The sequence below is a fragment of the Pygocentrus nattereri genome, chromosome 21 (genome assembly GCF_015220715.1).
Source record: "Pygocentrus nattereri isolate fPygNat1 chromosome 21, fPygNat1.pri, whole genome shotgun sequence".
NCBI classification, from domain to species: domain Eukaryota; kingdom Metazoa; phylum Chordata; class Actinopteri; order Characiformes; family Serrasalmidae; genus Pygocentrus; species Pygocentrus nattereri.
Window position 1 is genome coordinate 11,136,678 of NC_051231.1, and position 14,883 is coordinate 11,151,560.

At 40.2% G+C, this 14,883-nt stretch overlaps 1 protein-coding gene across 2 annotated transcripts in view; it reads right to left on the reverse strand.

The window, feature by feature from the left end:
• The window catches only part of stab1 (stabilin 1), an 89,341-nt gene that overhangs the window by 21,966 nt on the left and 52,492 nt on the right, over positions 1-14,883 (reverse strand). For both annotated transcript variants that reach the window (XM_017704808.2, XM_017704807.2), the window contains exons 51-56: positions 11,095-11,271; positions 10,274-10,360; positions 9,748-9,894; positions 9,603-9,659; positions 7,797-7,977; positions 7,440-7,589 (exon numbers count right to left, since the gene is read on the reverse strand). In XM_017704808.2, coding sequence (XP_017560297.1) covers positions 7,440-7,589; positions 7,797-7,977; positions 9,603-9,659; positions 9,748-9,894; positions 10,274-10,360; positions 11,095-11,271 — 799 coding nt within the window. The remainder of the gene's footprint in view (positions 1-7,439; positions 7,590-7,796; positions 7,978-9,602; positions 9,660-9,747; positions 9,895-10,273; positions 10,361-11,094; positions 11,272-14,883) is intronic.

The window sequence follows — 14,883 nt, forward strand, 5'->3', positions numbered from 1 at the left end:
AGCTGAAGACAGGATTTTAGCTAAAAGCACACTACAATAAATATTAGACCTAACCTAAAATGTATAACAGACAGATTGAATATATCCAGCTACAACATGGATTTGTGGCAAATAACAGTCAGTATAGCTGGATATCTGTCTCTTACTTGGTTGCTTAACTCTACCGAGCTTAGCTACTTAGTGAGGTAAAGAGGCCAGGCTAACACTAACATTAGTTAACTAGCCCATAAAGCCACTTGTTTCGAGAGTAGCCACGTTTACATGCAGCCTGATAATCCGTTAATAATCAGAATAACACCTGAATAACAATCTGAATAGTATACGTCCATGTAAACACCTCAATCTGAATAGAATACGTCCATGTAAACACCTCAAACTGAATAGAATACGTCCGTGTAAGCACCTCAATCTGAATAGAATACGTCCATGTAAGCACCTCAATCTGAATAGAATACGTCCATGTAAACACCTCAATCTGAATAGAATACATCCATGTAAACATCTCAATCTGAATAGAATACGTCCAAGTAAACACCTCAATCTGAATAGAATACATCCATGTAAACACCTCAAACTGAATAGAATACGTCCATGTAAACACCTCAATCTGAATAGAATACGTCCAAGTAAACACCTCAATCTGAATAGAATACGTCCAAGTAAACACCTCAATCTGAATAGAATACATCCATGTAAACATCTCAATCTGAATAGAATACGTCCAAGTAAACACCTCAATCTGAATAGAATACATCCATGTAAACACCTCAAACTGAATAGAATACGTCCATGTAAACACCTCAATCTGAATAGAATACGTACATGTAAACACCTCAATCTGAATAGAATACGTCCAAGTAAACACCTCAATCTGAATAGAATACGTCCATGTAAACACCTCAAACTGAATAGAATACGTCCATGTAAACACCTCAATCTGAATAGAATACGTCCAAGTAAACACCTCAATCTGAATAGAATACGTCCATATAAACACCTCAATCTGAATAGAATACGTCCATGTAAGCACCTCAATCTGAATAGAATACGTCCATGTAAACACCAAAATCTGAATAGAATACGTCCATGTAAACACCTCAATCTGAATAGAATACGTCCATATAAACACCTCAATCTGAATAGAATACGTCCATGTAAACACTTCAAACTGAATAGAATATGTCCATGTAAACACCTGAAAGTGAATAGAATAGTCCATGTAAACACTTCAAACTGAATAGAATACGTCCATGTAAACACCTCAATCGGAATAGTCTAGTCCGATTGAGGCCATTCGGAATACAATTTCTTTTCGATTGAACGAGGTGGGTAAACCGGTAAATAATCCGTTAAACAGAGGAATAATATACGTGTAAACGCCTGAATCCGATTACACTCCAATCGGAACGTGTAAGTACGTTCTACGCATGCGCGGCGCGTCATAGCGAAAGGTTTATACCGTTCATTGTGGCGGAGCTGAAACTGATTCTGCAGAGGAGACGAGGTTCATACTCTGAGCTTTAAAAGACGGCGGTGGGACGGACGTCCAGCTTCTGTGTCTCAGAGCACGACGTCAGTTTAAAGCCATTAAAACCACAAGCGCTGGAAACTCAACTCCTCACGTGATGTTCGCTGTCATGGTACCGTTTACTCTAAGCGCTGCTCCACGCATGCGCGTCATTTTGCATCGGATTACATTACATTACATTACATTACATTTAGCAGACGCTTTTATCCAAAGCGACTTACAAATAATGTGGTACATAGAACAAACATAGTCAGGCCTTAAAGGAGGCCAAAGGGTAATAGCGGGGTAGAGAAGGGAAGGAGGGCAAGAAGGAGATGAGGTTGGTAGTGGTTAGATTTGCAAGAGGCGATCAGAGTAAGTGCTCCCTGAAGAGCTCTGTCTTCAGGAGTTTTTTAAAAACTGCCCCTGCTCTGACAGTGGAAGGTAGCTTGTTCCACCATTGGGGAATCAAGTATGAGAACAGTCTCGATTGCTTTGTGTGACTGTTTGGCAAAGCTAAGGATTAGTTGTAGTGAGCAGGTAAATGAAGATTTTCATCAGATTGTTGAACAGAGTGAGAATAAACACCTCAGTCTGAATCTGTAATCTGGCAAAAATCTTTGCATGCAAACACAGCCACTGTGAATTATAGATATACTCACCTAGATGCCCAGCCAGGCACGCCAACAGCGCCGCCATTTAGTGCGGTTACAGAGCGGCAGTTTAAGAAAGATAACGTCAAGAATTTCAGTCCTACTGCTCTCAGAAAGCGGGATAGGGTTATGTGACGGAGGGAACGCAGCGATCCACACTCATGCTTGTGTGATGTTTGTGTGTAGATATGGCCGTGTGGTTAGTGACACACAAAGAACCTGTTGATGCGATTGTTTTTTCTTAGGTTTCATAGCTAGTACGCCTATTTCATGTAATAGTCTATTCAGATTATCTTAACCTTATTTAGAAGATGGTTAATGCATTGTAGGTAAGTTATATTTGGGCAGTCATGGGTTGGAGATTAGGGAACTGGCCCTGTGACTGGAAGGTTGCTGGTTCAATCCCCAGCACCGACAATCCATGACTGAGGTGTCCTTGAGGCAAGACACCTAACCCCCAATTGCTCCCCAGGTTCCGTGGATAGGGCTGCCCACCGCTCTGGGCAAGTGTGCTCACTGCCCCCTAGTGTGTGTGTGTATTCACTAGTGTTTATGTGGTGTTTTAGTTCACGGATGGGTTAAATGTGAAGGTGGAATTTCCCCATTTGTGGGATTAAAAAAGTATCACTTAACTTATACCACTCCTTAATCCGTGTAGATATTCATAATATATTAACGTTGGCACCTTCTTACACGAAACTGAAGCTAGCTTATTTGCCAGCGTCTTGTTCAAATTTTCCCGTTCCACCTTAAATGGTGCAGCTTCAGGCAGAAAATGACTAGATACACATAACTTATCTAAATGCCGCATTGGGTCCAACCAGGCACATCAACAACGCTGCTGGACTGCATTCAGTAACAACACAGAGCAGCAGTTTAAGAAAGATAATGGGCAGAATTACATTGGAATAGTGCCCTCAGAAGGTCGGATAGGATTATATAGCAGAGGGAACGCAGTAAACCACACTAATGTTTGTGTGATGTTTATGTGTAGATATAGCTGTGTTATAGTTTTATATTGGTTTTATATTAAGAGTATTTAATGGTCTTACTCTCCTTAATTCGTGTAGACATTTATAATAGATTAGCACTTTATTATACAACCCTGAAGTTAGGTTCTTATTTGCCAGCTTTTTGTTTGAGTTTTTCTCTTCTACCTTAATGGTGCAGCTTCAAGCACCAGAAAGTGACTGCTGCACCATTTAAGGTGGAACAGGAAAATTCGAACAAGAAGCTGGCGCATAGGAAACCAACATAGCTTTGTCCTTCTGTGTATAAAGATTAGAAGTGATTCACACATTGAAGGGTTTGCTGATTGTGTTTTGGTTGAGTAATAAGGAAGCTATTGCTTTGATGATTTAATCCTGAGACTCATCACTCATTGGGGCAGTCATGGGCTGGAGTTTAGGGAAACAGCCTTGTGACGGGAAGGTTGGCTGACAGCACTGAGGTGTCCTTGAGCAAGACACCTAACCCCCAACTGCTCCCTGGGCACTGCAGATTGGGCTGCTGGGCAAGTGTGCTCACTGCCCCCTAGTATGTGTGTGCTCACTAGAGTGTATGTGGTGTTTCACTTTACGGATGGGTTAAATGCGGAGGTGGAATTTAATAAGGGTCTCAATCATCTCTCAATACAAATGAATTTATTCACAAGCAGATCTTGACCGCTCCAACATGGTGGACACCGAGACGTATCGCCTCAGAGGGAGAATGACAGACAACACAGCATTTAGCTATGTACATCTATAGTGTGAACGACCAAGAGGGATGAGAAGGCTCTGGCATGTCTGCATCCAGACTCTGCTGTGAGAGGAATAGAAATTACGTTATTGACAGCTCTTTATATTTTTTTTTCTCTGTCTTTCTATTCGCCAGTTCCATGTTCAGACGCCTCAGTGAAACTGCTGCAGCGTTTTAGGTGGAGCCGACAATTCAAACAAGAAGCTTCAGCTTAGTGTGAAAAGGTCATACAGTGTTGATCAAAATACAGTCTTATATCCCTCAGTTCCTGAACCTATGGATGGAAATTAAGAGGCAGCAGCTCCAGAAGGCAAGTCAGATGAAAAGATTTTTACCAGTTAAAAAATCATTATTTCCTTGAGTTCTTTTTAATCTTATTTTAATAAAATATATTGTATTACTAAACACAGGATGAGAGGGAGAGATAGAAGCTGAAAGAGGCTGGCAGGACTGAAGGAAATCTAATGGAGGTTAGTGATCAAGAAGACAGTGACTGGCCACATACTGGTCTATACAATCTAGTTTCTATTATTGGTTGTGTGAAAACTGTTATTTAAGTTTCATGGTTGGAAAAAATAGTAATTTCACTTTTAATGGTAGATTAATGGTTGATTTGATTGTCAATCACACTATTCTGGGTTTCACAATAGTCTGACTATTGCAGCTTCTCTGTATGTGAAACTGTGTGACCCTGAAGGGTAGATTGGAGCTTTGTTGTCGACTTCTACAGGTTGTATTGCTGTGTTTCAAGCAGGGCTAAGAAACACGGCTCAGTGTCATTTGAACATAAAATTGTGTCTGTGATGCTTCAACTGGAGACACTTGGCCACTGTTGGCTTTGGAGTTGCAGAGTAGCACACACACAGACTGTCACACACACTTAAGATATCAGATGTGAGAGGCTCAGTTTGGCCACATATTTATTTTGTCCTCTTCACTCTCTTTACTCACAATGAGGTATAACCAATAGTTTCTCTCTTTTGAACTCACTTGAACAATACAAAATGGAAACGTGAGATATGTGATTGATGTCATCAGGAGCATAGCCTCATCTTCTTAAAACATGTCATGACTCATAGATAATAGATAATAGAATAGTAATAGAACAGATAATGGTATGAATGAATATGATGGCTAAAGCCAGTGATTATTATTATTTTTAGGTAATGTTATATGGGTTAACAAAACTGAAATAGCCGATGTAGGATGATGTGGCATTTTATAAGAAAAACAAGGTGTTTGTCACAGAAGGACAGAACAGAAAAATACTGAGTGGTTGTAAAAGAAACAAAAGAGTTACAACTATAATAGAACCGACTGCAGTCAGAAGTTGCACGTGAGTGAGGATAATGTGAGGTAGTTGGGGAGGGGTCATCCCAGAGCAGTGTAAAAGGAAAGGTCTGATTTCCGTTTTTAGCTGTTGCTCATGAGATTAACATTTATGTATTTGCGAAGCCTCAATCTTTAAATAATTTTATTCGTTTTTTTTTTTTATTAGAAATAAACTCATTTTTCCCAGCAGTTGTGGTGATATTATGCCTTTAAGATCAATGCAAAAACAGTGGCTATTTCTGCCGTCTAATGTACTTTTGTCTATTAATAACGTGATTTCTTAATGCTGTTGTGAATTCCTAATTCTGATGTTTAATTTGAAATGTAAAGAATGTGATCTAACAAAGCTAAAAACTGATACATTTCATTTTGGTGTGTGTCACAAATTTTGATCAAGAAAATATGTTTATATGACTATTCTAATTTTTTGAGTTTTGAGTTTTGAGTTTGCATGTGTTCTCACTCAGAAACTGCCACAGAAACTGTCAAACTCAACCACTACATAAAAAAATCTCAACAAATCTGTGGGCCACTATGTCTTTATCTCCTTTTTGATTAACATTTTGCTATAACTTGAACTGGCCATTATACGCGAAATTATTAACAGAAAGACATAGGCAGTAGTTGTAGACCTTACGATGTGACATGAATACTTGAAATATTCAATATTTACATGTCCCCAGGAGCTCAATCTTTTAAATGTACTTATTTGTTTGAACTTGACACCTGGCATCTTTTTTTGCTGCAAGTTTATTCATTCTTGGGTGCAATTTCTGAGCTGCTGAGCAAATGTTAGGTGCTTATACTGGATGAACTGCAGCTGAAATGCAGCTACTGTATTTAGTGATATGACTAGTCTGGATCTGTGTAAAATTAGGTGTAAATGTGTAAAAAATGCTGCCCTATACACTGTTGGGATGGGACAGTTAAAGGCTGAAAAACTAAGTGGTACTAATAAAACAGCTGGAGGAGCAATTTGCAGCTCACATGACTTGGTATAAAAAAAATATTTTAGAGAGGCAGAATCTCTCAGAAGTAAAGATGGGTGAAGGTTCACCAATCTGCAATAATTGCATCTACAAATTGTGGAACAATTTCATAAAAATTTTCATCAACGTAAAATTGCCAAGACTTCGGATATCAGACCATCTACAGTACGTAATATCATCAAAAGTTTCAGAGAACCCAGAGAAATCCCTGTACGCAAGGGACAAGGCTGATGGTCAACACTGGATGCTTGTGAACTTCAGGCGGCACTGTATTCAACACAGGCATGATTCTGTACTGGAAATTACTGCACGGGCTCAGGAACACTTGCAGAAATCATTCTCTGTGAACACAGTTCGCTGTGCTATCCACAGATTAAATTAAAGCTGTATCAAGCAAAGAAAAAGCCATATTTTAACACAATCCAGAAATGCTGCTATCTTCTCTGGGCCAAAGCTAATTTTTAATGACTGAGGTAAAATGGAAAATTGCTCTGTGGTCAGATGAATCAAAATTAGAAATTCTTTTTGGAAACCACGGATGCTGTGTCTTGCGAACTCAAGAGGAGAGGGACCATCCAGCTTGTTATCAGTGCACAGTTCGAAAGCCTGCATGTCTGATGGTATGGGGTTGCATTAGTGCCTATGATGTGGGCAGCTTACACATCTGGAAAGGCACTATCAATGCTACTCAGTATATAGAGATTTTAGAACAACATATGCAGCCATCCAGACAGCATCACTTTCAGGAAAGGTCTTGCATATTTCAGTAAGACAATGTTAAACCACATAGTGCATTCATCACAACAGCATGGCTTCACAGAAGAAGAGTTTAGGTGCTGAAATGGCCTGCATTCCAGACCATTCACCAATAGAAAACATTTGGCAGACAAGAATGGGACAACATTCCTCTCCCAAAACTCTAGCAGCTGGTCTCCTCACTTCCCAGACATTTACAGACTGTTGTTAAAAGAAGAGAGGACACTACACAATGGTAGACACGGGCCCTGTCCCAACTTTTCTGAGGTACATTGCTGCCATCAAGTTCTAAATGAATTAATATTTTTCATGAAATGGTAAAATGTCTATTGTGAATAAAAATTTTGGTCTATGAGATTTGTGAATCATTGCATTCATTGCATGTTTTTATTTACTTTTAATGACATTTTATGCAGTGTCCCAACTTTTTTGGAATTGGGGTTGTAATTTTTTAAAAATTACCTGTGCAGTTAGGGCCATAGTGGTTTTTGTGGCAAAGCTCGCACGCTGTTCCATTAAAGCCAGGATGACAATTACAAGTGCCTCTCCCAGATCGCCCATCATCACAATCACCATGTTCTCCACACGGTGCCTCCAAGCCCCCTGGACAAACTAGAGAAAATAAAAAAATAAAATATACATAACAAGACATACATATCTAATAGGACTGAAGGATTAGTTGCTTTAGTATCAATATCTCTATTTAAAAGAACTGCAGTTTTAATTATATCTTAAATTATTCAACACTGTGTTTTAAATGGGTCTTTTTAGAATTGTCTTATATTGAAAAGTTTGTGCAGTGGAGGAACCAGGTCTCACCTTGACAGTCTCTTCCATAGTGGTTCTTACAACACTGCGAATCCCAAATAATTCTCTGGCACACTCGGTTACAGCCCATATGGTAAGGTCGGAAGTCATAAGGGCTGTGTTGCAGATCATCAAAAACACTGTGATGTCTATACCTATAGCGCCAGGGTGGTCTGCAGAAGCTGGTTGTGTTCTTTGGAGAAAGGCAGACATCAGTACAAAGTTGAATGTAATTATGACAAGCCTAATTGAAAGATGTATATATGTATTGTTCTCTGTACTTTAGAATAGTAGTTTAGTAAAATATTCTAATATGTATGTTCCTAACTCTGAAGTGAGTGTGGGGGCAAGCACTGTGATAGATCTTCATCAAATAAAAGAACATAATAAACCTGCAGTTCAGTAAATGTTGTTTGTACACCTGTTTCTTTCATTTGGCCACAGAACTGTAATTAATTTAGTAATAAAGCAATTGCAAATGTTACATGAATTTTACAGTCCATGGCAGCTTAGCTTAAGTTAGCCTAACATCATCTTCTCTGAAGCCACTCTGCTGATCAGTTTTGTCTGATGTACGAGAGCTGAGACACGTTTTTAATCATTTGTTTTCTAAAGACCTGAAGCTGTTTTTTATAAATTTTGAATCCTGAAGTGTGGCGATGTCTTACAGCATATGCTGTATCACAGAGGTTTTTGTACAGTCAGCAGCTGCGATTCTACAGCAATCTCATCTATTTTAGGTACAATAAGCACAGTATTAATGTCCAGTATTAATGTGGCCTTTGCCTGTCAAAGTGGGCAGTTATTGGTCACATTAAGGAACAAAATGCACTTCACATTTTACAAGGGTACTGGTACATTTAAAAATGAAAGTAAAAGCTGCAGTGGAATTACTATAAAAGCATAAATGCAATGGAATAGTACAGCTATGTTCCCTAATCAAAGATTGTACAATTAATACAACATTTACATTAAACTTTCAGCGTCAAACTTTATATTCCATCGTTTTTAATGGAGCCGCAATGGAAAATTCTGCTACCAGCAGTGGCAACAGCAGCAGCCAACCAAATGGTGTATTACGATTTCAAATTTTCCAGCTTCCGTTCTGTTTTTTTTGAGAGCCATAGAGGCAAAACATCTCATTATCGAAGTTTAGGCAACCCCAGGTTATACAACAACGATTTAAAAGAATCTAGAATGTTTTCCACCTTAATTAAACAAAATCAACACTGCTAAATCTCTGCTCTGATATCCATCTAATTTTGTAAGTTTTATATGCCAATACATGAACAGCAAATTACAGGTAGTCAACCTTTAAATATTACACATTAATACATGATATATAATATGATTAATACATATTAATATATTTAGTAATATATTATTAGTAAGTTAAAACAATTTTGTATTATTTTTGTGCCGTGGGCCTTGTGTTTGACATATGGGATATAAGTGCAGAGTACTAAGAAGGTTCCTTAGTCCACCCCGAAGCAAGATGCAGCCAAAAACGTACTTCAAAACAGATGAACAACAGATGAAACTCTGATGAAGGCCGTTGTGGGTCAACACGCTCTTATACATGAAGTCCCAAAAAGTGGTTTTGATTCCCTCAAGAACTTTTCAATGGCTGGTCCATTAAGAAAAACATGTGCAGATTGTGAAGAACCTCAGTTTAAAAGAGCCACCACTTAATGTTGAGGTTCCATACAAATCAAAGACCAGTTGTTTTACCCTGAACTGGACAACCCAGCCAAGAACCAAAAAATGACATTGAACAAATCAAAACTGAGAAGAATAATGTAATCGCTGGGTACTTACTGTGTCCTCGCTTCCATAAGGACAACTGGGAGGAAAGATACAGTTTCCACAACGACCCTGTGGTGAGCATATACTGTTAATATGCTTACATTCTGTTTATATAGTTTAATATAGTTTGTTGCATTTTTATGATATAATATCTTACTTTAATCTCTGTCTTTCCAAAGTCATCACAGTGTGCCCCTATATTAGGTGGCTCAAGGACCTTGTCGATCCCATAGGCTATCCCCGAACTGAAGGCCAGGTGTCGTTCAATGATTTTAGCATTATTTCCATTGATTAAAATATCACCCTAAAATATCATTAAAGCATAAATTCAGTATGAGCACTTAATGAAACTGTCTAACACATAATGAAAATATCTAAAATCAAAGAACATCACAATAAAATGCTAGAACGTTTCTTTGTTTTATATAAGAATCACAACATTTGTTTTTGAATTGTGTCAAGGTTTTAAAACATACAAGCATTTAAACATTTGCATTCTGAAGCAAAAATGAAGAACTGCTAATATTACAGAAACCTAGTTTTAATGATTACTCCGTTACTATGATACAACAGCAATAACTACAATAACAATATAGCTGTGTAGTAGTAATACAGGATATAACAATGCTTATAATATTATATTTGTTATAAATGTTGTCAAATAAGAAAAAACAAGAACTCACAATTAAACTTTGGTCACAGCTGAAAGTCAGTTTTGATCCGTACATTGTTCGGATGTATCTCTCATGTGGCAGCGCACAAGCAACTGTCTGTGACAGCACAAAGTATAAACCAAATTCAGATTAGGGCTGAAAGTAGGGGTGGGCATCATAGTGATTTTTCATAGTATTTTAAATTCAGTAAACTACTGGTTCTGTTTGTTTCTGTTCCAACTCATCAAATCTCAGAAAAAAACTAAAAACTATGATACATATTTAATGAAAATGTCTTTAAATATCGTGATGTTATATTTTTGCCATTTCACCCAACTCTAGCTGAAATATTGATTAATTTTACAGTCACGTTGAAATTTACAAGAGTATAGTTTTCAAATCTAAATAGCTGCCATTTTAATTGTGGCCTACAAGTTGTAAGTGGGGTATTTTTAATCTAATAACATGGAGCTTGTGAACTGCTTGTAGATGAGTAGAAGCAACCAATCACCCAAATGATGAAGCCAGGAAAAGTTATTGGCTAACAATAAAAAAACAAGCCTGGACTTCAATTACTTAGAAAATCATCACAACTTGAAGATAAGATTGGTTAAAAAAAATTGCAATTAGATGTTTTCTCCAAAAAATCACCCAAAATGATGCTGATGCCACTTTAGTCACTGTGCTTGGATTTTTCAAGCTATGACTTTCAAATAATTGCAAACAACTGCTTTGCTTGTTAATAAATTGCTGTACTTATTAAAAAACCATCAAGGAGTCACATTCAAATCAGTTAAATTAAACAGTAACTGACGGCTTACCATTAATAGAGGACTAAATGTGTTACTTACTCGCTGGTCCTTAACTATGTGAACTTTTATGAAGGCCTGCAGCTTGTCACGATGGTCTTCACTGTACAGCCACTTCTTTTGTTTATCCGGGAGACTGTTGAATGCATTATCAGTGGGCCAGAACATCGTGAAAGGATAAAACGTCGTATGCATGACCATATTAATCAAGTTGGCTTGCTGCAATTAAACAAAATTGGAAGAGATGTGAGTAGACAGTATCAAATTGACGTCACACCAGCACTGGTGGTATTGTTGAAAAGCCACTAGTAAACACGGCGGCTGCAGCAGCCACATTTTGTATAAAGACAGATAAAATATAGCCATGGTGTGCTGTGTAGTTGCCTTAACAACAGCAACAAAAAATGGTGTAAGCTTTTATAGCAACCTGGCTGTCTGATTGAGGGGAAAGAGATTAAGGAGCTGAGTCAGAGAATCATTAACAGTGAGAATAAACAGGAAAACCTTTCAGCCATCTCCCCATAATGCTACCAAATCATTCTATCACAAGTAGGCAGGGAGGAGAAGGACAAATTCTGTAGGTCTGTTTCTGGGCAAAGTAAGAAGTAAAAACGTTCAAATGGCTTGAGGGTCTCCTACAGCTGTCAAAGTTGTTGCTTAGCAATGAAGTCTCAAGGGAGTGATACAGTGTTTGTGAAAAAAACGTGATGTTATGCTGAAATAACAGCACAATTAGAATGCTTCATCAGCTTGTGTGGCCGGAACTACCATCGCCAGAGCCTGCTACAGCTGAGAAATCAGCCACAATCTCTGCTTCCAAACAAACTGCGGGAAGAGTTGCACGAACTAGGCCTGCTACGGGCTGCGTGAGCCTGCTGGCCGAAAGCGATGCGCAAAGAGGCAGAAGCGCGCTAATGGCTAACCCCACACGACCAGCCGATCCGTCGCTCCTTCTCTCTAGCGTTTGTTCCTTGGAGAATAAACTGGACTACCTCCGGATTCGGTGGGCTACCCATCGTGAGTTCAGAGACTGCTGTGTTTTCGTTTTTTTATGGAGACGTGGATGACGAGCTCCACTCCGGACTTAGCCGTTCAGCTCAACGGCCTGTTGTGCTTCCACAGAGACAGAGTTGCTGAGCTGTGCGGTAAGACTCGAGGTGGGGGACTGTGTGTTTACATCAACACTGAATGGTGTAAAAACGCGGTGCTAGTCTCCAGTCACTGCTCACCGCTGGTGGAGTTTGCGATTGTCAGAGCCAGGTCATTTTATTTGTCTAGACAGCCAAGTTCGCTGTATATAATAGGAGTGTATATAGCTCCCAATGCTAATGCTAATGCTGCACTTGAACGAGCTGTACAGCACTATCAGCGACCTCCAGAACACAAACCCAGACGGACTGTTTATTGTTGCCGGTGATTTCAACCATGCCAATCTGAAGTCAGTACTCCCCAAATTTCATCAGTAAATGGACTTTGCAACCTGTGGGGCTAACGTGCTGGATCTTGTTTACATAAACACCCCCGGTGCATACAGGGCCGAGCCCCACCCCCATTACGGCTACTCGGATCTCTATGATGTTCATTCAAGCATACCGGCCACTCATCAGACGTGCCAAACCAGACCAGAAGCAAGTGAGAACCTGGCCACCAGGAGCTATCTCTGCTTTTCAGGACTGTTTTGAGCACACTGACTGGGAGATGTTCAGAGTAGCAGCAATTACCGGTGACTCCATCAACCTGGAGGAGTATGCAGAATCAGTGACTGGCTACATCAGCAAGTGCATTGATGATGTTACTGTCTCCAAACCCGTCACAACTCACCCCAACCAGAAACCATGCATGACTGCAGAGGTGCACAAGTCAAGGGACAAAGCAAGCCTCAGGGTGGCAAGAGCCAAGCTCTCCCAGGCCATCAGTGAGGCTAAGTGTGCCTACTCAAAGAAAATCCATGATCATTTTCTAAACACTGCTGACACACGGCGCATGTGGCAGGGTATCCAGGCCATCACCAACTACAAGTCATCTCCACCTGCTTGTGACAGTGATGCCAGTGATGGCACAGAATGGCACGACGGTGAGGAAAACCACTCCCCCTCCAAGTGAACAGGTACAGTGTCTGTCCACTGCTGATGTGCGGAGAACTCTACACAGAGTCAACCCACAAAAAGCACCAGGATCCGACAGCATACCAGGCAGAGTGCTCAGAGAATGCATCGAACAGCTGGCTGATGTTCTCACAGACATATTCAACATCTCTCTAAGCATTGCAGTCGTTCCAACGTGCTTCAAGTCCACCACCATCATCCTTGAGCCGAAGAAGTCTCCAGTGTCCTGCCTCAATGACTAACATCCCATTGCACTCACTCCCATCATCATGAAGTGCTTCGAGAGGCTTGTCATGAGGCACATTAAAGACCAGCTTCCTCCTTCACTGGACCCACTGTAATTTGCATATCGCCCCAACCACTCAACGACGCCATCTCCACCACACTCCACCTGGCTCTCTCCCACCTAGACAATAGATGCCTACATCAGAATGCTCTTCATAGACTTCAGTTCAGCGTTCAACACCATCATTCCTCAGCAGCTGATTGGGAAACTGAGCCTGCTGGGCCTGAACACTTCCCTCTGTAACTGGATCCTGGATTTCCTATCTGAGAGACCTCAGTTAGTCAGGATAGGAAATAACATCTCCAGTGCCACCACACTGAGCACCGGTGCCCCACAGGGTTGTGCGCTTGGTCCACTGCTGTTTACTCTGCTGACTCATGACTCATGCAAAGTATAGCTCAAACTGTGGAGTGTGGAGAGCATCCTGAGCAGCTGCATCATTGCTTGGTTTGGGAATTGCACCACCTCAGACTCAGCGTATAGTGAGGACAGCTGAGAAGATCATCGGGGTCTCTCTCCCCTCCATCATGGACATCAACACCACACGTTGTATCCAGAAAGCCACTAGCATTGTGGACGACCCCATCCATCCCTCAAGGAATCAGGCTTTTAAACTCACAAGGACTGAGCTACCCCTGCCCCCCCTCACACACATACTCCACACACACAACTCTTTTGATGCTGTACTTGCACTATCTGAAACATTGCTTCTACACTGTGTTTTCACTGGTTTACTCAGGTTTTTCTACCTCAGTAACTGCTGTGTTTATGACTGTCATCTGACTGCGTGACTCACAGATCACAGCATGTTAATACCTTATCCCACTACGTTAATACCTTATCCTATGTCCAGAATGAGTGCTGTGTTGGTGCTGCGCTGTCCTGTCTGTTTACTGTGTCTAGTGTCTGAATAATTTATCATATTTATTGTTTCTAGTTTAATTTTTGTTTGCACACTGTATGCATGTTCGCACTTTGTACTTTGTGTTCCTTGTTGCACCGTGTTGGTCCTGGAGGAACGTAATTTCACTCCACTGTTTACTTGTACATAGATGGAATGACAATAAAAGCCTCTTGACTTGACTTGACATGAACTAACTGTTGTATAACAGGCAATAATACATAACTGGGGCTCAAAGATAACTTTTTGAATATGGTACAAATCAACACCTCCGACCAAACTCATCTTCTTCTTCTTTTGGCTGCTCCCTTTAGGGGTCGCAACAGCAGATCATCTGCCTCCATCTTGCCCTATCCACTGCCTCCTCTACTTTTACACCAACTATCTCCATGTCCACCTTCACTACATCCATAAACCTTCTCTGAGGTCTACCTCTTCTCCTTCTACCTGGCAGCTCCATCTTCAACAATCAACATTCTTTGACCAATATATCCACTATTCCTCCTCAACACATGTCCAAACCATCTCAACCTGGCCTC